The sequence below is a fragment of the Psammomys obesus genome, unplaced genomic scaffold, assembly GCF_907164565.1.
Source record: "Psammomys obesus unplaced genomic scaffold, mPsaObe1.curated_primary_1811, whole genome shotgun sequence".
Lineage (NCBI taxonomy): Eukaryota > Metazoa > Chordata > Mammalia > Rodentia > Muridae > Psammomys > Psammomys obesus.
In genome coordinates this window covers 22,047,409-22,070,888 of record NW_026592890.1, presented here as the reverse complement: position 1 = coordinate 22,070,888, position 23,480 = coordinate 22,047,409, and the positions used below count along the sequence as shown (strand labels likewise).

Genomic DNA, 23,480 nt, shown 5'->3' with positions numbered 1-23,480 from the left:
ACTTACTCAGTTGTAGCCATTTTCCAAGTCCTAGATCTTCTCAATCTGGGCTCTAGCTACCCCACATCTGCTGCCCTTTAACTCGTTTACCCCACACAGCCAGCAACGCAGTAAGGATGTCAACCCTGAAAAGTGCCCTCCAAACAAAACTGCAGGCCTGGCCCAAACTGGGATTTTAGAACCTTGTACAACTCTAGCAGAGAAACTACTAACTCTATGTTCAAATAACCCACCAGACTGAGAGGCGCTTATGTGATCTTTAAGTCAAAAAGTTTAAACCATCATAACAGCTATAGAAAATTAGAAAAATCTTGGAAGGAACCACTCTTAGGAACGTAGAAGGACAAAATATTTTTGAAAAATGCCATAATGGAACTTAATAGTTTGTATGTGGATTTAAAATGTGAGCAGGCCTGGAGACGGCTCAGCACGTGACGGTACTTGCTGCCAAGCCTGATGACTTAAGTTGGATCCTTGGGCCCCATGCAGCCAGAGAAGAGAACCAGCTCCTGCAATGTTGTTCCTGACCTCCATACGTGTACACCACATTGCGTGCATATATGAACACACATATATTCAGGACCAACATAAATGTAACTAAAATTGTTAAAAATCTATCTGAAGCAGGGCAGCGATAGCAACCTTTAAGCCCAGCATTCTGGAAGCAGAGGCAGGCAGAACTCTGAGTTTGAGGCCAGCCTGGTTCATACAATGAGTCCCAGGAGAGTGAGAACTGTTACACAGAGAAGCCCTGTCCCAAAAGACAACCCACCTCCACTCCAAAAAAAAAAAAATCTAAGTGAAATCTTCAAGGACATGAAAGGAAAACTGTATGCTCATGTAACTGAGTAAGCTTCTCACTCCATCAGTAACAGCCAGCCAGCGCTTTGTTCTAGGCATCTTCCAAGACACTGTACCTCCTTTGCATCCACACCCAGGGGACGATTGCTATCTGCACTGCACAGACGAAATAACTGCTCGTGTGAGGCCACAGAATTACAAAGAAGCAGAGCTGGGATCCAACCAAGACCCGATCTTGTTTCTAAAACCCATACTCAGAGCCACCAAATTACAGTACTTCTCTACACCAAGGCTACAATGTTTAGTCCCTGTAGTAAAACAGCCCATTAACCTACAGGTAACGTAAGGGATTCATGGGGAAAAAGTGGCCATCTTTCAAGTGAGAATTTCCTCGATGAAGGCAACTCTATCCATAAAGTAAGCTGAGATGGCCCAGTGATTGAGAGCACTGGCTGCTCTTACAGAGGACTGGGTTCCCGCCCCAACACCCACATGGTGGCTCATAACTTTTTGTTACTCCAGTTATAGAAATCTAGACATCCTCTCTGGCCTCTGAGGGCTCCAGACATGCCTGTGGTACTTAGACATACATGCCGGCAAATAGTCATACACATAAATTAAAAATTAATTAATCTTTTTATTTTTTAAAAAGCACAAAATGGCTTCTGGGTACTTTTTCTTGATTAAATACACTCTAGTCCCAGTGTCTCCACTGTTCCCTGAAAAACGGCATGTTAAGTCACCATCAGCTCCCAGTCCTTGAGCCAATAGTTAATGGCCGGTTTTCGTTTTCCAGTACCTCTGGGCAGCATACCCACGTGACCCCTTCCTTCAAGTCTAGGCATCATACCACCCCGGCGCTCCTCCTGCCTGTCTGGCCATGCCTGCATGTCTCTCCTGCCCACTTGATTTCTAGGTGCTGACCTTGAAATCCAAGTCCCGCCTTCTTCTACATTTACATGCATCTTTGCAGGTAAGTAAGTGCACCTGGCCACGTGGCTTTCCTTACTCCTACACGTGGACCAATTTCTATCCACCAAGGAGCCTCTAAGTTATTTTATTTCTAAATTATTTTGTCTGCCTTCTCAATGCTGGAGGAAGTATGTTACTGGGGGTGAGCCTTGAGGTTTCAGAAGTCCATGCCAAGCCGCTGTCTGTCTTTTCTTCCCACGTGCGGATACAAAGCTAGAGCTCCCAGCTACCTCTCCAGTAGTCTGCCCACATGTCTCCATGCTCTCTGCTGGGACGACCAGAGACTAAAACTCTGAAACTGAAAGCGAGCCCCAGCTAAAGGCTTTCTTTTCTAAGAGCTGCTGTGGCCATGGTGTCTCTTCACAGCAAGAGAACACCGACTAAGACAAAATCTTTTTGGTTTGGAACCTTGAGAAGTCAACCCAGACAAACTGTTGGGTTAATTGCAGTAGCCTGGAGTCTAGCGCCAAGAAGACTGGGATCAAGCCAGGATGGAGTAAGTTAAGAGTCAAACCATCCTAAATACACATGGGAACTCCATTCTCCCATCCCCTTTATTTATTTATTTATTTATTTATTTATTTATTTATTTATTTTTTTAACAGGGTCTCACTCTGCACTGAGTGAGTGGCCTCGGCTGGCCAGGAACTCTGTGTCTCACCACCATCCACATGCCCCTGCCTCTGGGGCCCGAGGTGTGGAAGCCAGACTGACCTAGCTTTACCTCTTACTTAGCACCACATTCGGATACGCTGTCGTAGGGTTCTTCTGCTGTTCTAAGCTCCATTAATCGTCCCCCAGGTTGTCTCAGAGCTTCTCCCTCTGCCTCTGCAAAATTTCCCTTTCTTAGTCAGTTAACTCAACTATGGTGTTAAAAAATAGAGAACTTAGCTTCAACTGATAGACTTTACAATACGGAGAACGAACCTTTCACCACTCCTGGGCATCTGGAGACATTTAAAAGCGAATGTGTACTGAATTCATCAATCTAACTGGTAAAACTTGGAGCATTAGGACAGGGACATGGAAAGTAGAAGATCATTTTTCCCATGGTAAAATAACTATCAAACAGTCTTCTGAATGCAGTAGGCATCAACAATATCTGTTAAAGGAGTTGTGAGGTAAAAGCAGTAATGTCAAGGCAATTTCTTAGTCTTCCTTTGGGTCAACTCCCGTTATGTTTTTCTTTTCCCCCATGAAGTAAAAGCTGTTTTCTTAATGGCTTATTTAGTATCAGAAAGGTAGCAAGCATACACATCTCTCTCTTCCACCAAAGGTATTTAAGAGAGGAAAAAAAGCAGGCCAAAAAGCCACATTTTTTTTTTATAGGGTGTAAACAGGTTTTGAGGATTCCCTGCTTCTTTTAGATAACAAATTCTCCAAAGCTAGCCTAGGCTACAAAACAAGATGCTACCCCCCCCAAAAAAAAGGAACAAATTAAAATTTTCACTAACAGCAGGATATGCCACATACAACGTAGGATAGCATATATATATATATGTCACAATGTAGAATAATTGTTATATATTTATTATATGTTACATATATACACACATATATACATACAAACACACATCTAAAATTCTGAATGCTGCTAGTTGAGAAAGAAGAGACTTCCCAAATGGAGGCATGAAAGGAAAATGGTAGGCAGGACAGGTACCCAATATTAAGTTACCAGAATCTACTCAGAGACCCCCCATTAAGCCATATACTGTGGGCTTTAATCACACAGATCTATCTAAGTCTAGAGCTGAACCAATTAAGGCCCCAGGTGATTCTGAGTGGGCTAGCAGACTGTTGTAAAGTTTGAGTTTGGCCCCAAACAAAGGCAGGTGACCCATACTAAAAGAAGAAGAATTAAGAGCAAGAATAATAAAGAACAGATTGTAGGGGCTTAAGTGATTTAATGAATACTGACAGTGAAGGATGGTCTAAAACCAAAGGATAATAGATGTGCTTTGTGTAGAGTGTGTTGTGGGCATTTGCAAGAGCTCTCCAGAGATATTCACTGAAGAGTCTAGGGCGGGGCTTCTTAAGCAGTTTCCACTCACAATCCTTTTCTGCCCAAGTTTTGCAAAACCCAGGTATAGTGGTACACAAAGTAGGTATACAAATCACTTCTTGATAAATCATAACTCTATTTTAAAATAATTCTTTGGGGGCTGAAGAAGTGGCTTAGAGCTAAGAGCACTGGCTGCTTTTCCAGCGGTCCTGAGTTCAAGTCCCAGCACCCACAAGGCAGCTCTCAACTATCTAGAACTAGTAATGCCATGGGATCTGTAGAAGAATTTTAATTCAGAACATGGCTGCTCTGGCAAGAGATCACATCCAAAGACCTTCTAGATCTGTGTGATCTGGCTAGGATACAAACACGCCATTAATCCAGGAGACAGAGGTAAGCAGACCTGAGATCAAGGCCGAGCAAGTTTCAGGTGAGGAAAAGCTTAGGTGGAGGTGTGGTGGTACATGCCTTTAATCCCAAACAATGAAGGTAAAGTGAGTTTCTAGAAGGGAAAACCCATGATTGAAAGTGATGTCTGTTTGAGTGGCAGAAAGAGTGATGAACCAGACAAAGACTTGACAAAATAGGATATGCCCAACTTTCACAAGAGGAGAGTAAAGGAAAGAGCTACTTAAGGGGCAATACACACACACAGAGACACAAAGAGAAGGCAGTTTTATTGGGAGAAGTTTTAGAGAGAGGTTGAATGAGAGTACAAGCTAAACCAGGCACAGTAGTGCATGCCAGCACTGAGAGAGGTAGACAGGCAGATCGCTGTGAGTTCAAGGCCAGACTGGTCTACAAGGTGAGTCCAGGACAGCCAAGGCAACATAGAAAGACCAAAAAAAAAAAAAAAAAAAGTATAAGCTAGACACAGGAGAACACAGAATGAGCCAGATAAGGAGCCAGAGGATTAGAAGACATTGCTGGCAGGCTGGAGAGATGATTCAGCAGTTAAAAGCACTGACTACTCTTCCAGAGGACCTGGGTTCAATTCCCAGCACCCACATGGCAGCTCACAACTCTATGTAACTCCTTCACACGGACAGACATGCAGGCAAAACACCAATGTACATAAAATAAAAATAAATAAATTATTTAAAAGAAAAAGAAGAGGAGGAAGAAGACATTGTTGGAGTTAGTTTGACACCAAGCAGAGCAATTCAGAGGCTGAGAGAAAAGCCAGTTTGAATAAATCAACTGGGTGAGGAGTTTGAGCCAGAACAGCTGAGTTGAACCAGCCAGCCCACGGCTCAGTAAGAACAAGAAAGGGTGAGCTTATTAAGCAGTAATCTGAAGACATTCTAGGCCAAAGTTAGATTGTATAGACACTAGAAGCTCCTAGGACTAGGCCTGGGTTAGCAGACAACTGAAACGGGCGCATAAACGTTCCTTTTATGGGATCTGATATTTGATCCCCTCTTGTGGTGTGCAGACGTACAAGCAGACAAAATACATACAAAATAAATTAATAGTTATTTTAAAAATTCTTTGGTATATATAACTTTATAATCTATTAAAGATGAAAGTAAATTTGCATACCAATAAATGCATATACTTGCTTACTCTTTCTTTCTTTCTTTTTTTTTTTTTTTTTGACATGGTTTCTCTGGGTAGCCTTGGCTCTCCTGGACTCGCTTTGTAGACCAGGCTGGCTTTAAACTCGCAGAGATCTGCCTGCCTCTGCCTCCCAGAGCGCTGGGCCATTACAGGCGTGTGCCACTGTGACAGGCTGCTTGCTTACTTTTAAATAATTAAATCTTGGCTATAGGATATAGGCTGCTTCAATGTTTTTATTTTACCAATATTTTGATTTGCTAATTATCAGTCTGAGGACATTTTGCATAAATGTGTTGTGCAAAATGGCAGGAGCATGCTTAGAATCATATCAGAAACAGCCGAATAAACTCACGTCAAATTTAATGATTTTTAAGTGAAGCTTAAGTCAGTAACTCAAACAGCCATTTTTCGAATCAAGCATCTCAACACAATAAAATCCAAAGATAACACAAATTTCATACTGAGGGTATTACAAGCTGAGTTACAATTTAGGAAAGTATTAAAGGTTTAATATGTTCTGCAATTAAACAACTATGTTTCTATAAGATTAGAGAAGTTGCACATAACGGTTAAAAAAAAAAAAAAAACAACCCACCAACCAACCAACCCACCAACCAACCCCTGAAATTCCTAACCCAATAGTGTCGATTCTGAGTTGAGGTATTTCAGGCAGCATCAGCTGGTCAGGGCACGCAGCGTTCTGAACCTCGCTGCAGGAGGGAGCATCACTGAGCGCTGTCAGGAACACCTTGGATTCACAACGCACTCAATTTTGAATTAACTCTGGCCACTGTCTCTCACAAACACCTTTGAACTACATTTGGGGCTGTGACCTACAGCTTAAGCAGGGGTTCAAACACGGTGTTCAGGAGTTAAGGCAATGGTAGTCATCCTAGTTACTTGGCAGTCACGGAAGGTACGGAGCGCAGTTTTTGTTTTGTTTTGTTTTGTTTTTAGCGTGCTACAAAATAGGCCCCGCCCCTAAGCGAGCACAGCTGCGGCAGGGTTGAAAAGGCCAGTCTGAAAAACCTTCCCCAAATGCGAGGAAGGGATTTAATCCCACCCCACGGCTCAGAAGTTCAAGCACTTCTACTGACGTCCTCGCTCCTGAGAATGGGTATGGGGTTGGGGGGCGGGAGATGTACTTAAGAGCCATAGGTTCAAATCCCCCTTCCCGCTCAAGAACCTAGGCCACCAGGCGGGCGTGACCCGGGACGACCTTGACCTCGGAGTCCTCCAGGGTCTCCGTCCTCCCGGGTCCCCTCCGGGCCACGTCCACTCACTTCTCGGAGAGTCCGGCCCAGCATAGTCCTCGGAGTCAGCCAGGTATCACAGGAGCGCGGGGCAGAGGAAGAAGTCAGCGTCTGCCGCCGGCGTTACATGGGCGCAGACATCTTGGATTCGCACGAGCCTCTTCAACAACGAGAGCCTGGATTGGTCGAGCTCCAGGGGGCGGGAACCAATCCTGCACGCGATTGGTTGGGGCTCCGGCGGCCGAACCGGCAAGGAGACCGCGGCCGGGGTCACGTCTGGGATCGAAGGCTACAGTCGGCCTGGCCTCGGCGTTGCAAATGCAGTTTGTTCGTGCGGCCGAGGGCTCCCTGCTCGTTTGGTTTTTCCCTTGAGGGGAAGGAGAGTGCAAAGAAGGGAGAGACAATGGACAGAGGACCGGCTGGACGTCAGCTGGAGCCTTGAGGTGGGGAGCACAGCAGCACCTCTGTGTTCTTCGGTTGCTTCCTTCGGGGGAGTTCGTTTCTGAAAGCTCCTCCCCTCTCAATTGACCACTGGGTCTGGCAGAAGTTGGCCGAACTGAAGTGTGTCCGCTTGACCCGCTCCGGCGGTTTCCTTTTCGCTGGGAGGACACGGCCCCATCTCTGTTCGGGATGGAAGTTTTGAAGACTCGTGCACTGAGAAGAAGTGCCTGTGCCGCCGCCCGCTTCTGGAGAAGCAAAGTTATCCCACAGCCGCCTTGTAGAGACCTTAGTACTACGCCTGCGCGGAGCACTGTCATGCCCGCTTGGGTGATAGATAAATACGGAAAGAATGAAGTCCTCCGGTTCACTCAGAACATGATGTTACCGATCATACACTATCCGAACGAAGTCATTGTCAAAGTCCATGCTGCCAGTGTAAATCCTATAGATGTGAATATGAGAAGTAAGTTGCCCTGAATTTTTTTCTTTCAGTCAAAATCTCGTTAGGCGTGCAGGTGTTTGGTTTGCGTGGTTTTGCTTGGTTTTGGTTTGAAACAAGGGCTCGCTGTCCAGCCCAGGTAGCCCTCAAATTCATTTCATACCCCACACTAGTGTCTGCTCTGCAGCCCTTCTTGTCCGGCCTCTCCAGTCCTGGGATAGCAGGGGTAGGCCACCACACACAGCTAGATTATTTGACTACGTTTTGGCTGGCATAAAGGAATTATTTAGGTTTAGTACATTATTTTGTGTTTCGGTGTGTTTGACAGTGCACAAGCAGAGGTCAACTGACATCTGTGTAGCCTTGGCTGGAACTCACTCTGTAGACCAGGCTGGCCTTGAACTCACAGAGATCTGTCTGCCTCTGCCTCTCAGGTGCTGGGATCAAAGGTATACACCATCATTGCCTGGCTACACATTTTACTTTTATAGGGTACTTTTGAGATGATCTAGTAACTTACTACATGACTGGCTAATACTATTTACAGGTTTTCTTTCAGTTAGTTCATGGACGCTTTTTGAGACAGCATTATTGTTGCAGAAGATACCTGAAATGCTTGCTTTGGGAAATATTTGAGTAAAAATTAATTATTTCCCTTGAGAAAAAAAAAAAAAACAAAACAAGAGACACATCTATTTTGACAGATAAAGGCTGTTTTTCTGAAAATAGCTGCTACTGTTAGACATATAATAATAAATCATAAAAATGGCTAAATTGATGAATTATTTTAAAATAATATAGCCAACAGCATATACAACAAATTTTGGTTTCTTTGGGTATGAAAATCTCTGCAATTGATGAAATCTTGAGGATTTTCTAAATTAGCCCAACCCTGAAGGTGCTCCTGTCTTTTTGTGAAGAGTCCCTTATGGTAGGGCTGGCCTCAGACTCTGTGTAGCTGAGGTCTTGAACTCCGGATCCTCATGCCCCTGTTCCACAAGTGTAGGATTTGAGCTGTGTGTGTGTGTGTGTGTGTGTGTGTGTGTCACCACCCCCAGCTAGGATGACAAGCTTAAACCCCATTTTGTCACCAAACAGGTTCCGATTCTCACTACAAACTGGCTGCATTCTGGGTGCTAGGCCTAGCTCTTCTTGCCATGTTAGCATATTAGGGTTATTCAGAAAACTGTTGAAAACAACCTGAATGGTTGTCTTGGGACCTCAGAAAGCCTTTTTGCAACTTTACAACTAAATTGTGACAGGGTTGAATATTTACTTTTGTTGCTCAAACCACAAAGGGTTTCAGTGAGTAAACTGCTGTGTCTTCACAGGGGGAAATAAATACAAGACAGGAAAAATTGGTGTGCATGCTTTATGAGTGAGTCTCAGATGAGCTGCTGTTGTGTCCTGTGATGGAGTGCGGTTCTAGCTAGCCAGATGGCAAATATGGAATGTTGGCATGGACCACCAGCTTAAGAGTTTTCTGGGACTATCTCAACTTTTATTTTCTCCCATGTATCTTGTTTATTTTCTTTTTCATTGGGAAAACAATGTCTGCAGACTGCCCACCTGTGAGCACCTCTCCTCTGATTTCCGCTGTGCTGGGTAGATTGGCACTGCCCCCCTCTAAGGCCAACCTTCCGCCTGTCTTCTTGATCCCATCCTCACTCACCTACTCTGGGCTATCTTCCTGTATTTTTTTTTTTTCTCTTGTACTGGATCATTCACACAAGCTACTATTTTGGGATTATTACTTATTTCTTCTGCCACTGTCTGTGTTGTTATACTTGGTTTGTTTAGAGTCCATTAGCTGCCTGTGATCTTACTTGAAATCAGCATTAAATAGTTTCAAGGGCCTTCCCTTGGTTTTCAGAACTACTCAGGAGTAGCTAGGCCCAGCTGTTACTTGGTATTGTTTTTGCAGATAGAGTAGTTAATTTATTTGAGCCAAAAGAATGGTTTCAATTTTATTTATATGTTATCTGTGTAAATACCTTTAAAAACAAGATGTAGGCCTGCAAGTGGTACTATATACTTATAGTCCTAAAACTGGAGAGGCAGAGGCAAATGGATCTCTATGAGGCCAGCTTTGTCTAAGTTCAGGACAACCAAGGCTACATAGTGAGACTGTCTCAAAAACAAAAACAAACAAAACCTATGTGCCTCCCCCCATCCCAGGTATGATGCATTGACCTCATCAAACATGGCTCTTTTCCACTAAAATTCTTTGCACTTTCTCAGAATCATTATTCCGGGTAGCTTTTTAGAAGATGGGGTCTAGAACTCGGAACCGAGTGCTAGTGTCAGGTGCTTTAATATGGATGAGTTCTTTAATAACCCGAGCATTTTCTTCTTTACCAGACTTAGTACTAAATGTCTTTGCTTTTAAAAGATTTTTATGCAAGCATGGTGGCACATATCTGTAATCCTATCATTCAGGCTGAGACAGGAGGATGATGGTTAAGGCCAGCCTGGGCTACATAGCAAGACCCTGTCTAAAAACTTAAAAGGTTTGCAAATGAGTAAATTAATAGTGATGCCATCTTCAAAGAGCAATGTATGTAAAAGAGGATTCTACAATTCCAGAAGACAGTTTTGCGATCTGAGTTTCAAGAAGACTTTGAGCAATTGTGGTTTTAGTTTACTAACTGTGGCTTTCTAAGTAATCTTCTTTGAAAGAAACAGCAGCCAGTTTTTCTGTACTGTGTGGTGGCAAAACTAAAGTTTGTTGTGTTATTAGGGTCTGCATGTTGAGCGTCTGACATCAGCCTGCCTGTAATCTTAAAGTATTTTGAAAATCATTCTGATCTTTTCCTTTAAGACGCAGATAAATTGTATTTTGTAGGTGGTTATGGAGCAACAGCTCTAAATATGAAGCGTGATCCTTTACATATGAGAACAAAAGGAGAAGAATTTCCTCTGACTCTGGGTCGGGATGTTTCTGGCGTGGTGATGGAGTGTGGGCTTGATGTCAAGTACTTCCAGCCTGGAGATGAGGTGAGTTTATTTTTTCCTTACTGTCTCCTCTCTCTTCCCCTTCCCTCTCCTCTCCTCCATGCTCTTCTCTTTCTTTGCTTTCTTGCTTTTGTTTTTTTTTTTTTGTTTTGTTTTGTTTTTGTTTTTGTTTTGAGACTAGCTTTTATGTAACCAGGCTGGTCTCAACTTGGTAGATAGGTATCTTAGTTACAGATCTATTGCCCTGAAGAGACACCATGACCAAGGCTACTCTTACATTAGGAAACATTTAATAGGGAGCTGGCCTACAGTTTCAAAGGGTGAGTCCATTATCATCGTGGGTGGAAGCATGGCGGCATGCAGGCAGACATGGTGCTGGAGAAGTAGCTGGAGGCTTTATATACTGATCCAAGAGGCACTGGGCTGGCCTAGCATGGGTTTTTGACCTCAGTGACACACCTCCAACAAGGACATATCTACTCCAAAAAAGCCACACCTTCTAGTCCTCCCCAAACAGTTCATCATCTGGGGACTAAGCACTCAAATATACGAGCCTATGGGGGCCATTCTCCTTCGAACCACCATAGTGAAGATGTTCTTGAACTTAAGCCTCCTAAATGGCAGGCTTCCTGGCTTGTGTCCCTATGTACAGCTCTCTTACTCTTCCATTCTTTTTTTAAATATGCAACTTCCATTTTATTTTTCTTAATTTTAAGTGAATTTTAGAGTGGGTATAGCTGCTTTGTAGCCAAGGATGGCTTTGTGCTCTATTATTTCTGGTCCACCTGCCAAGTTCCAGGATTGCAGGTGTGAGCCACCAGGCTCCTTCTACTTCCTTTGGAAATAGACTATTAACCACTGACTGTTTTTCTTTTCAGTACTTGTACTGACTGACCTTTAGCCAGAACACTTGTTTTGTGGTTTGGATTTTTTTTTTCTTTTTTTCTTTTTTTTTTTTTTTTTTTTGAGACAGGGTGTTATTGGCTTGGAACACACTATGTAGCCCAGCCTTGTCTTGAACTTGTAGACATGTCTTGGCTTCCTTAGGACTACAGTTATAGCACTAAGGATTATGCTCCAGCTTATACTTGAGTTTTCTAAATTTAGTACTTAAGAATTATAAGACTTTAAAACACATAGGATTAGGCCTACTTAGTTTATTTTGCTAGAGTCTTTATAAGACAGTTTCTACCTTATGGGTTAGCTGGTTTTGAAATAGCTAAAGTCCCGTATAATCTTCTGTCACTTGTCACTTTGGATGCTTATGTCAAAAGATATGAGTGAGTTCATAATAATAGCCATGTTCTGGTTCCTTTCCACAGAGAAGGTAATCCCTGTAAATTAGCACAGCCAGGCCAGTCTGCAGGTGTGAGAGCATAGCAGCCCTGCTATGAAACATCCCACAGCCAGCTGGGCATGGGGAGGTTCGCCTGTAGTTCCAGCACCAGGAGTCTGAGCTGAGAAGATTCAAAGTTTGGGGTCACTCTAGGCTACCTGATGAGATCCTGTCTTAAAAATATATATAAATAAATAAAAGTTGACATCCACAGCTAGTAAGTGGTAGAGCCAGTATCCAAACCTTAGAGAGTCTTGCTGAATGGGGCAGGATATATTAGTATGTGTTGCCAGTGTGGTTTGAGTTAATAAATCCAGACTCATGCTCAGCAATAAATTTGTATCCTGTGAAGTTTAAGTTTTTGCACAGGAGCTTCCCACCACCCTCCAAGTCCCCCACCCCAACCCCACACCCCCAGGTAGATGTCCACTAGGGAATACCGTCATGCTTAGCTTCAGTCAGAAATTTCTGTGTCTAACAAAGGTGTATGTCTGTGTGTTTCAGGTCTGGGCTGCAGTTCCTCCCTGGAAACAAGGCACATTCTCAGAATTTGTTGTGGTCAGTGGGAATGAGGTAACTCGCTATCTCTGCTGAAATCCGTAGCTGTGTAAAAAAGGCTGGCCGGCGTCTCCAAAGTCACTGGTGGTTTCTTAAATTAGGTTCCTGTTTTATGGGCAGCCTAGAGAGAGCTAAAATAAAGACTAGGAAACTCTGGTTTAAAAGTATTCAGTGTTATTTGTTAACACTGCCTGCCAGAGCAGCCATCTTTACCCCAAAGGGCAAGGACTTGAAGTCCTGTAGTTCTCTTCACTCTTCCCAGTATGAACCTAAGAGAGGCAGAGCAGTATCAAGCTGTTTAGAATAGAAGCCTAATGAAACAGAGTCAGGGACCTAAATTTAAACAGAGAGGAAGGGCTAATATTGAGGAAATTTGCCACACAAGGCAGCATGAAGAAGGAATTAGGAGTTACTAGGGTAGGAAAAAGTCTAGCAAGATTATTTTCCAGAAAGCATAGTAAGGGAAGCAGTTGATCTCAGAAACTAATTAAAGTTTGTTTATCAGGATTTGAGTTGTTTTGTTTTGTTTTGTTTTTAATTTATCTCTCGGTATTGTTGAGTCTGATGTGAACCCTTCATACGGTCTTTTTGTTAAACAGTGAAGTAGCTATATCTAACAGTGTAGCCTGTAAATAGTCACTGAGCCTCTGTGACGCAGGGAATGAGCTGTTTGGAGCCTGTTCCAAGACCAGCCTTGGCACGGGGTGTGCAGCCAACACTGAACCCAGCAGTAGTTTATAAAGTTCCCTGTGAATTCTTGCTTGCCTGTGAGGGTAAACATGCTTGGCTCTGTATACAGGCTTGCAAGTTCCTGATACGTTTTCCCATTTTCTTCCACTGTAGATCTCTCACAAGCCCAAATCCCTCACTCATATTCAAGCTGCCTCTTTGCCATATGTAGCTCTCACAGCCTGGTCTGCCATAAACAAGGTTGGTGGCCTGAACGAGAAGAATTGCATGGGAAAACGGTGAGTGCTCAATGGAGACTTCTGAAGGGCTCTTTTCTCTCTGCTCGTTCTTACAGCAGATCTGCTCACATCGAGATGACGGGAGCTGCGTGACCAGTTATGCTAACACTTGACTCATTTTATTTTAAAGCCTCTTTCTGTGGATTATCAGCTGAGTCAAGTGGGGTTTTAAAATGTGTAGTTGGTTCTCTAGGAGTTTCCTATATTAGAGTAATGTGTGTGTGTGTGTGTATCCTTGTGTGAGTTTATGTACACCACATGCATGCAGGTGCCTAGGCCAGAAGAAACTATCAGATCTCCTGGCACTGGAGTTACAGGTGGTTGTAAGCCACCCAGTGTGTTCCCTAAGAGGAACCCTGTGTCCTCTGCAAGAGCACAAAGGCATCTTAGCAGCTGAACCATCTCTTGAGGCCCAGGACAAAGTTTTCTGTGTGAGCCTCTAGAGACCAGACTCAGCTTTTGTGAGGCTCCAGGAAAGGGCGATGGCCTCCTGCACTCCATAAAGAGCATGCCAAGCTGAGAGAGGTGCTTTCTATCCTGGCCAGGACTTGCTCACAAGTTTGTGTATTTTCATGAGGCTACAAAACACTGTTGAATATTCTTGAGTTCCCTTGTACTCTGTATTTACTTTTTGGAGGTCTGTTCTGATGCATCAGTGATTAGAATAGAGGCTTGCTTAGGTCAGCTATGAAACAATGATGTTTCCTCATCATCCATGTTTTTACCTTCCAAAATTTCAGTTGCCTATGTCAACCATAGTGTGAGAGGGTGAGCTCAGGAGAGTGAGATGTTTGGAGAAAGCAAGAGGGAAACCTCACATTCGTGTAACTTTTATTTCAGTATGTTGTTAGATTGTTCTGTATTATTATAAATTACAAATTTGTATTTACTATTTTATTCAATTTATAAATATTATCATGGTTACGTATGTATAAGGAAAAGCAACATGCAAAGAGTGTGTAGTGTAGAGAGCCACAGAGGCTCTGCAATGCACCTGTGTCGTTAGGGGGACTATTAACTTTTTAGATTGTGATTCTGCTACTTCAGAGCTGGTGACCTGTGCATTCGGTTTCTCTGAGTTTTGTTTAAAGATTAAATGAGATTAAACATGGAAGGCTGGTGGCACTCAGTATATGGTTTCTGTTCTTAACAAGGACATAATAATGTAGTTTGTATTTTAGAAAGTTGTCATAGGGACTGGTGAAATGGCCCAGTAGATAATGGTGCTTGGAACTGAACCTGGCAACGTGAGTTCACCTTCTGGGACCCATATGGTAAAGGAGAGAACACACCCTCCCCCAATAAATAAATAAATGTAAAGAAGTTCTTTTACAAAGAAAGATGACAACGAAATCATTTTTTGGTTTTGTTTTTGGTAGAAAAGTAGGTATTATGGACCAGTTAGTGACTGAAAGGAAGAAGAGAACTGTGGGTAACATTGGAATAAAATAACACAGTTTTTTTTTTTTTAATGGCATTTATTTGTGTATGTGGGATAGGGTGTGCACCATCAGAGGACAACCTCTTGGTTCCCTCCTCCCGCCAAGTGGACCCCAGGTTTGGGTGCAGGTGACTTTACTTACCAGCTCCCCAGCTCCACAGTCTTATTTGTTTATTTTTATTACAAATAAAGCCTATGTCATTCTGCTGTCCTGTTATGAAATATTACACTTTAGATTTAACGTGGGGCAATAAAGCATTGAATTTGTACATGTTTAGCTTTATTTCTGAAAGCATTTTGAAGGCTGTCTGTCAGATGAGGTACTGCCACACATTTCAGAATTAAAGGCAAATATTCTAAAGGACAACCTTCTTTTTTTAAGTTTTCATGGGTTATCTGTTCTGAAATTGCCATTTTGGACAAAAACGGTTTAAATTGAGTAGGTTTGACCACAGACTTTCTTCCTTACTAACCTGCAGTAATCATCTAGATTTTTAGACCTTTATTGGAGGTTTTATTGTTTTGGTTCCTTTCCCATAAAAAACCTGGACTCGCTGTGGCTTTGTGGTTGTGTGCATGGTATGGTTACAGACCTCTTGTTTCTTTTGCTGGTTTGGTGTTCCCTGAGCATGTTTTAGTTTATTGTAAATAAACAATGTAGGGATGGTATCTTAGAGTTCATTGCTGTGTGTTGCATGACCAACACAATTCTTTTAAAGAAAAACCATTAATTGGGCTGGCTTACACGTTCAGAGGTTTAGTCCATTATCATCATGGCAGGAAGCATGGCAGCGTGCAGACAGACATGGTGCTGAAGAAGGAGCTGAGAGCTCTACATCTTAATTCCAGGGCAGCAGAAGGAGACTGTGTGCCGCTCTAGGTGTCGCTTGAGCATAGGTGACCTCAAGACCACCCCACAGTCAAGGCCCACCCCCACAGTGACATACTTCCTCCAACAAGGCCACATCTATTCCATCGAGGCTACAGCTCCTAATAGTGCCACTCCCTATGGGCCAAGCACTCAAACACAGGAGTCTGTGGGGCCATAGCTATTTAAACCACCATAGACAGAAATCTGGCTGGTTTTTGTTGTTGTTGTTTGCTTTTTGTTTTGTTTTAGTTTGTTGTTGACTTATGGGTAATTATTTCATTCACTGTCCCTGTTAAAGCTTGATACTGGGAAATCAGAACCCTGGGTTCTACTCTGTACTCTGCTCTTACCTCACAAAATGGCCCCTTTGCTGTTTCCTCTGTGTGTCTGAACTTTTGATCTAAGTTGTAAGAAGAACTTTGAGAAGTGGGATAATTTTATGTCTTTCAAAGTCACTATATACTTTTAAAGTTTAAACAGAATTTAAATTAAATTGTATTTAATTTACTTTGTATGTGGGAATATGTGCATACCACAGCATGTATATGGAGGTCAGAGGATGATTTATAGAAGTTGGTTCTCTCCACCACAAGGGTCTTGGCAATAAATGAGTTTTCCAGACTTGGTGGCAAGTGCCTTAACTTAATCCAGTGATCCATCCTGCCAGCCCGAAGGCCATTCAATAAGAAGTTAGTTCGTATCTGTTAATTGATGTGGCCCGGTGAGAACTAAATCAGAGTGCAGTGCATTGCAGAGCCTCGGTAAGCCACACCAGGCGTGTCTTTCCGTGTGCCTATTGCGGGGCACCTGCGTCATGATAGTGAGTGAGCGAGGCCTGGTGTCTTGCTCCCTTCGCCCTTCTAGAACAAAATACCACGACGTGGTGGTTTGTAAACAACAGAAATTTATTCCTCACATTTCTGGAGTCTACTTAGTCTTGATTTGATGTCTGGAGGGTGCCGATTTCTGATGTGCAGACAGTGTTTCTTGCTTGTCTTCACATGCTGTAAAGGTCCCTCAGAAGGACCATTCATGAGGACCACATGAATGAGACCTAAAACACCTCCTGCCCCATTCACCTGGGGTTAAGATAGCAGTGGCTGGCTGAGTTTTGGAGAGACACATTACGAACATTGAAACTGTGGCAGTTGGCACTTGATGGCCCCAGGAATGTCAGCTTTGATGAAATCCAATTACTTATTTGTGACAACCACAAGAAATGGGAGTACTTAAAATAATGTAAATGTGTGTGTGCGTGTGTTGATAGTGGAAACCTTGGGTCAGACACAGACTCTTCCCCCAGATTCCAAGTAAATTCGTTACACCTCATTTTTTTAAATATGCCACAATTTAATGGTTCTATTGATTGGTAGGGCTGTGGGCGCTCTTTAGTATTCAGGCTCTGCCCCAAATTCACCTCTTGCTGGGAAAATTGTACTTCACTGTGTTTGCAGAAGTATTAGAGAGTGTTAAGAGTGTTAAAACTCTACCCCCTACACAAAATAAATTGCACTTTTGCATTGTATCCACTTGAAACTCAGTGCATCAATGGGAATACTTTGCAGCTTTTGGTGTTTTGGTTTGTCTGTCTGTTTTTATTGAGATTAGGATCTTTGACAGAGGAATTTTGCCAGGTAATGTAAATTAGGTGTCTAATTTTGTTTATAGAATTAGACAGGCTGAAACTTATCAACATTCATTCCCCAATACCTAATACACAACAATGTGCTTATATTGAAATTAAAATGTCCACCTGGTAATCCTGCCAGCTTCCTCCTTTGTAGTGCCTTCAATTGCCTGGTCTTCAGTTTATCACCTGTTTCTTTCCACTACTTTGGCCACTCCTGTGAGCTTTGGGTTTTCAGCTGCATCTGACCCTGGTTGATGGCTATTTGGGAGAGCAAGAAGCAAGCAAGCCCAGACACTCTCTGGCCTTGGAACTGTGATGCTGGGCAGAGGAGAGCCTGGTTGGAGGCCTGGGCCTGGCCGGTGGGAAGCAAACCAATGTGCCTCTATTCAGGCTCTGTTCCTGGGAAGCCGGCAGCACTCAGCAAAATTGCTGAGCCCTCCTTGACAATTCGCACTTTACAGATTAGCCTTGCAAGGGCCTGGGATTGTTGTGTTTGAGGTTTAGGGATCTTTAATCTCCACTGCACTGCGATCCCCTCTGAGCCTCCAACATGGGGTCAAGTGCCCAATCAGTGATCCTCCTGCCTCTGCCTCCAGAGCTGGAGTTTCTTATCTCTTAAAAAGCGTCCTCCCTCACTTGTGCTAGCCCTTTAGTTCTGCTCTTGTTCTTGGGCCTTCTGTGCCATCCTTTCTATCTCCTAGGGCTATCTCACCCACTCGCCTTGACTTCCCTCCAGGTCTTGGGAATGTACAGGTCTGTATTTCTAACTGTAACTCTCTAACTGTAACTGAGCTCCAGCTAGCTCTTCCCTTTGCATCTTAAACACAACTTGTAGAAAATAAACCTTCCATTGGCTTCTTCCTCTGCATTTAAATTTTTATATGTGCTTATGTATACGCGTTTCTGTGGGTAAACAGGAGCCACTGCATGCACGTGGAGGTCTTCAGACAACTTGCAAAAGTCAGCTCTCTCCTTCTGCCATGTGGCTCCTGGGGATTACACAGGGTTTCCGTCTTGGCAGCAAGCATCTGTACCAGCTGGGCTATCTCATAGACTTAAAAAAAAAGAAAGTTGTGTGGGGTGGTGTGTTGGTATATACCAGATGCACATGTGCAGAGATCAGCGGGCAACTTTGTTGAGATGGAGTTTGCCCTTTGGGCTCCGAGGATCAAACTCAGGTCCTTCACCTGCTAAGCCATCTTGGCAGTCTGGAGTAGGCTCTTTTTGTGTATCACAGGCTAACTTTCAACATTTGTTCTTCTCAGCTCCTGAGTGTTGGGGTTGCAGGCCTGCACTATTCCCCCAGACTTGGAAGGCAGTATTAAGCCACAGCAGCCAGCCAGAACTTAATTCTATGAAGAAATAACTAGGAACCACAGACAGTATTTTCCACTAAATCCAAAGCAAATGGACAACTGTTCCTCTTATCCTCAAAAGATAAATCCCCAGTGGATTATGAGTTTGCAGATAAAATAGAACCATTTTACTGATGTGCTCTTGTAAAAGTTATTTAAAACTTGGGAATTATTTATTTCTATAATTTTGAATTTTCTGCTTTGGGGCCACAGTTGAGGGTGGATAACTAAAACCACAGAATGTGAAACCATGAATAGAAAGAGACCACTGTGTCTCTAATTCAACTTACCAGCCAAATCTAGTATTGCTGGTAGTAGGGGAGGATGAAGGAGTAGAGGAGGGGAAGACACCTCCATCTTAGCTGATTGAAACCGTCGCATCTTAGTTTTGTTAAATCATATAAAAGCCCCATATCTGTTCATATTTGCTGCCAGAGTTCCTGGGTCAGCGAAGAGCTAGGCCTAACCCTAACAGTGAACCTAACAGTTCATCCTGCTTTGCTCATCCTGCTTCTCGTCTTTGTTACTGTTGGCATTCCTTCCTTCTGTCTGCTTCCGTGTATGACCCGGGGAGCTAGTGAGGCTCGCTGGTGACAGGACCCTGTTCTCATGAAAGATCCGTCCCAAGGCCCAGTCAAAACTCTGAATCATCTTAGATCATAGAACCATTGTTAGCCTGTGTCTGAAGTTCTTGAACCATTATGGGTTAGAAACAATTATCCTGGGTGTTTGCCACAGTGTATAAATAGCTTTGTTTTTTGTAGAAAAATGTGTTTTTATTTTAAATGTCTAATTCATACATGAACTATCCTGTAAACTTGGAAATGTCAGTATGAATTACCGAGGCTTAGTAGAAAAGAAAACCAGTCCAGGCTATCTAGTTTTGGTTGATTTATTCTATAACTGTATTATCTCACTCATTCAAAGCTTGTCATCCACCTTATTTCCTAGGGCATCTTAGCCCATTAACTAAGCAGTGTATTGTGGGAGGATAATTTGGCTGCAGTTTCACCTGTCTCCCACGTCCCCTTTCAAAGTAGCTCATGAAACTCAAATGTGGTCCATCGACAGCACCATTCTTATTTCTTAAACATCATTGTTTTTACCGGTAGAAAATTTAGCCAGATTTATATCATCTTTGTTTCTAAGTCATTAGGATCTAATAGATGCTCTTTTAATCTTGCGGGGAATCAAGGAAGCTGTCACATCTGGGTGAGAAAGTATGAGATGAGGCAGAGCCTAGATCTGTACATTCGTGGCCCAGACAGAACCCCCTCCTGCTGGCTCCCCTGTGGTTTTGGTGCATTCTTGCAAGCATGTGTGTCTGTGTGGTTGTTTTTTATAGATGTATTTTATTTTTACTTATGTATCTGTGTGTGTGTGAGTGTATGTCACATGTGTGAGAGTATCTGTGGAAGCCAGAAGTCTGATCTCCTGGAACTAGAGTTAGGGCAATTGAGAGCCACCTGACATGGGTGCTGGGAACTGACCCTGGGTCCTCTGGAAGAGCAACAAGTATTCTTAACTGCTGAGCCACCTCTCCGGAGAAACCACTATTGCGTTAGTTGCCTTCATGCTTACTTAGAGAGACTGCAGCAACTAGACAAAAACGACAAAGCAAGCTAGGATTTAGAGTCTAAGAAAGCAAGTATGGTGGCACTCTGGAGGCTGAGATAGGATCAGGAGTTCAAGACCACCCTCAACTACATAGCAACTTTGTGAACAGCTAGGGCTACCTAATACCTTATCTCACCAACAAAGAAAATGCATAGCATTATAAGAATTACTCATGTTTTTCACTGTTTTCTGGATCTGCTACTAGTACAGTCCTCAGAATCTTCAAAGTATGCTGTCAACTAGGAAACGAGGGGCCATGTATTAAACACCTGGGCAATTCTGAGTTACATTGTTCTTGCAAGTATAGTATTTTGGGGGATTTTTCTATATAACCAGCTCTCTATAGAAACCAGGTGTGACCACCTTTGGCAAACCTCTATCTCCAAAAATATTTACATTACAATTCATCACAGTAGCAAAGTTACAGTTAGGAACTAGCAATGAAGAAAACGTTGTGATTGGGAGGAACCCTGGCATGAGAGCTGTATGAGAGGGTCGCAGCATTAGCAAGGGTGTGAACCGCTGCTATCGAACAACAGACAGCACACTTTTCTCCCCCGTGCCAGGGTTTTAACTTCAGTGGGGTTTGCGTGTGGAGTGTGGCCACTACAGCAAGGTACATAGATACGGTAAGGTAGGGAAGGCTGCCTGTGTGTGTGTGTGGCGGGGGCAAAGAATTGTAGTCAGCCACAGGAACATCAGCTTCTTGCTGGCTTTAGAATTTATTTTGCTTTCTGGCCTTTTAGAGATGTACTTTGTTTAAAAGAAGAATAGGCGCTGCTTGACCCTGCACAAAACTAAAGTTTGTGCCGCCAGAAAATTGTGCGTCCTGTGTCTCTCCCACTTCTGAGCCTGCTCCTTGGCTCTTTTGCACTTTGAGGGCGCCCTCAGGTGGCAGCATTGGGAACTGACATTGTGGTTGAGGAACCTTGCTTTTCTGCCAAGACCTCCTTTGTGAGATGATTGTGCTGTTTAATTTAGGATGTGAGGCTGCTTCGGATTAAGGGTTATGAGGAAGAGACAAGCTGACAGGAGGGAGGTCAGAGACATGTCTGGCAGTTGAGCCCCCAGGCAGCCATTATATTTGCTATCCTTTTAATCTTGTCTTCTCAGGGAGAAACTAGAAACGGATTTCAAGCTTTCCTTTACCAAAAGAAACTTGAATGCAGCCTGTCAAGGAGCCAGATGCGCCTCTCTCATCAGGGGGTAGCAAGCACTGCCCTGCTTGTAAGATACAATGGCGAGGAGGGGATATTTAGGAAGTCACATTGATTAGGCATCCAGGATAGTTTGGCCAGCGCTGGATGTGCGAGGAGGTCTCTGTCCTTCAGCACCAGGGAGACAGAAGTAGGCAGCCACACTGAACAAGACAGTAGGCCCTCCTGCCCAAGCCTGGAAGCCTGCTGTCTGCTAAGAGTGTCTCCTCCTTTATCTCATGTATGGAATGTGTTTGTCCCCTACGCCTTATACAAAAGGAACAAAACGAAAGCAGACAAACCCACTAGGCACAGACTAATGCTAATGCCAGGGTGTTTCTAAGAAAATGGCCCCTGATCTGTAGCTTCTGTAGGAAAATATTCTTAAGCCACCAGAAAGGTATTTTCTTTTCTTTTTTTTAAAATTTGAACTTAATTTTTGGTATTTTATTTTAATTTTTTAATTTATTACAATTTATTCACTTTGTATCCAAGCTGTAGCCTCCTCCCTCGTCCCATCCCAATCCTGCCCTCCCTCCCTTTCTTCTCCCATGCCCCTTACTCAGTCCACTGATAGGGAGGTCCTCCTCCCCTTCCTTCTGACCCTAGCCTATCAGGTCTCATCAGGAATGGCTGCATTGTCTTCCTCTGTGGCCTGGTAAGGCTGCTCCTCCCTCAGGGGAAGGTGATCAAAGAGCCCAGCCACTGAGTTCGTGTCAGAGACAGTCCCTGTTCCCCTTACTAGGGAACCTGAAAGGCATTTTCTTAAATAGCCTTGTGACTCAAAAATTACCAGTCCTCAGACAACTAAAAATTTGATAAAATGCCTGTTCTTTCCTCTGTCTTAATATAGTTAAAAGAAAAACTTGACGTTACTTAAAGGAGATTTTGATTAATTTAGATAATGAGCAGAAAGTCAACTATTTTGTGGGTAAATTAATTGTTGGATGATCTGTTGAGACAGGATCTCACTGGGTCGCCCAGTTTGGCCTTGAGCTTACAGTTCTCCTGCCTCAGCCTCCTGAGTGCTGGGATTCCAGGTGTGCCACCACCTCCACTGTGAGGCATTTCCGGTGGTCTCTGCCCACGTAGGAAATATTAAAGCTACAGCACGGGGTTGAGTTTGGAAGAGTGGGACATCTTCAGAGTTTCTTCTGTTCTTCACTATTGACAGTTTTGTGAGATGAAAACTACTAGAAGCAACGTGATTTGCAAGGAGACGACTTTTAATTATACTTAATGGTATCTCAAAGGGAACAGCTGGCCTGGAAATTATAGTCATAACATAAAACAGATGGTAATAATCCGCCTCTGTGGTTTGAGTGAGGGACAAGACAAATGAACTCGGGCTAAGATTACAGGCAGCGTGCGTGTTCTAAGGTTTGGCGCACTGCTTAGCGGTAGGTGGCAAAATTCTATACTGCCTAGTAGTGAGGACAAAGAGCCCATAACTAACCAGTAGTTGTGTAATGATAGTGGCTGACAAGCAGCAAGCATTCCCGCCACTTAGTCTCAGGAGAGTGTTTTTCTGTGAGTACTCAGAGACTTTTCAACTGTCTCCCGTAATAGTATAGCATCAGACACCAGACAACCGACACGCAACGTCCACCCACCTCTATTGGGAGCACAGCACCAAATGGCGGTTCAGTACCGTGCTCTAGGCATTTGATACCATGCAGTCCAAGCTCTCTCTCCCCGTGTGTGTGTGTGTGTGTGTGTGTGTGTGTGTGTGTGTGTGTGTGTGTGTAGACTGTTCTCCCCTTCCACTGTGGGCACCAATGATTGATCTCACGTGGTCAGGCTTGCACATCAAGCACTCTTACCCACTGAACTGTGTTGCCTGCCTGGTGCAGTGATTTTTGATGACTGATTTGCTTTCAGATCACAGACTTCTTTGGGGAACGGATGGTGGCTCTGTGTCCTCCTTGCCTACGCATGCCTCGTCTCACACTGCACTTTGGGAGAGTCACAGATTTAGATAATCAGGTGTCTCCCTTCTTACCTCTAGCCCTCTATCCATGGACTCCAGGCTAAGTCATTGTCTCCCCAACCCCCACTCCCCAGTCCCAACTGGCAGGAGGGCTA

At 43.5% G+C, this 23,480-nt stretch overlaps 2 protein-coding genes across 3 annotated transcripts in view; one reads left to right on the top strand and one right to left on the bottom strand.

Annotated features, from left to right (window-relative positions):
* Qrsl1 (glutaminyl-tRNA amidotransferase subunit QRSL1) overlaps window positions 1–6,772 on the bottom strand; it is a 29,720-nt gene extending 22,948 nt beyond the window's left edge. Inside the window, exon 1 of one of the 2 annotated variants that reach the window (XM_055616006.1) lies at window positions 6,619–6,772. In XM_055616006.1, coding sequence (XP_055471981.1) covers window positions 6,619–6,642 — 24 coding nt within the window. In that variant the 5' untranslated portion in view covers window positions 6,643–6,772. The remainder of the gene's footprint in view (window positions 1–6,618) is intronic. The other variant, XM_055616005.1, reaches the window with a different exon arrangement.
* A 66-nt stretch (window positions 6,773–6,838) lies between these two features.
* The window catches only part of Rtn4ip1 (reticulon 4 interacting protein 1), a 48,347-nt gene continuing 31,705 nt past the window's right edge, over window positions 6,839–23,480 (top strand). Inside the window, exons 1-4 of the mRNA XM_055616007.1 lie at window positions 6,839–7,492; window positions 10,314–10,465; window positions 12,264–12,332; window positions 13,161–13,285. Of these exons, the coding sequence (XP_055471982.1) occupies window positions 7,219–7,492; window positions 10,314–10,465; window positions 12,264–12,332; window positions 13,161–13,285 (620 nt within the window). The 5' untranslated portion in view covers window positions 6,839–7,218. The remainder of the gene's footprint in view (window positions 7,493–10,313; window positions 10,466–12,263; window positions 12,333–13,160; window positions 13,286–23,480) is intronic.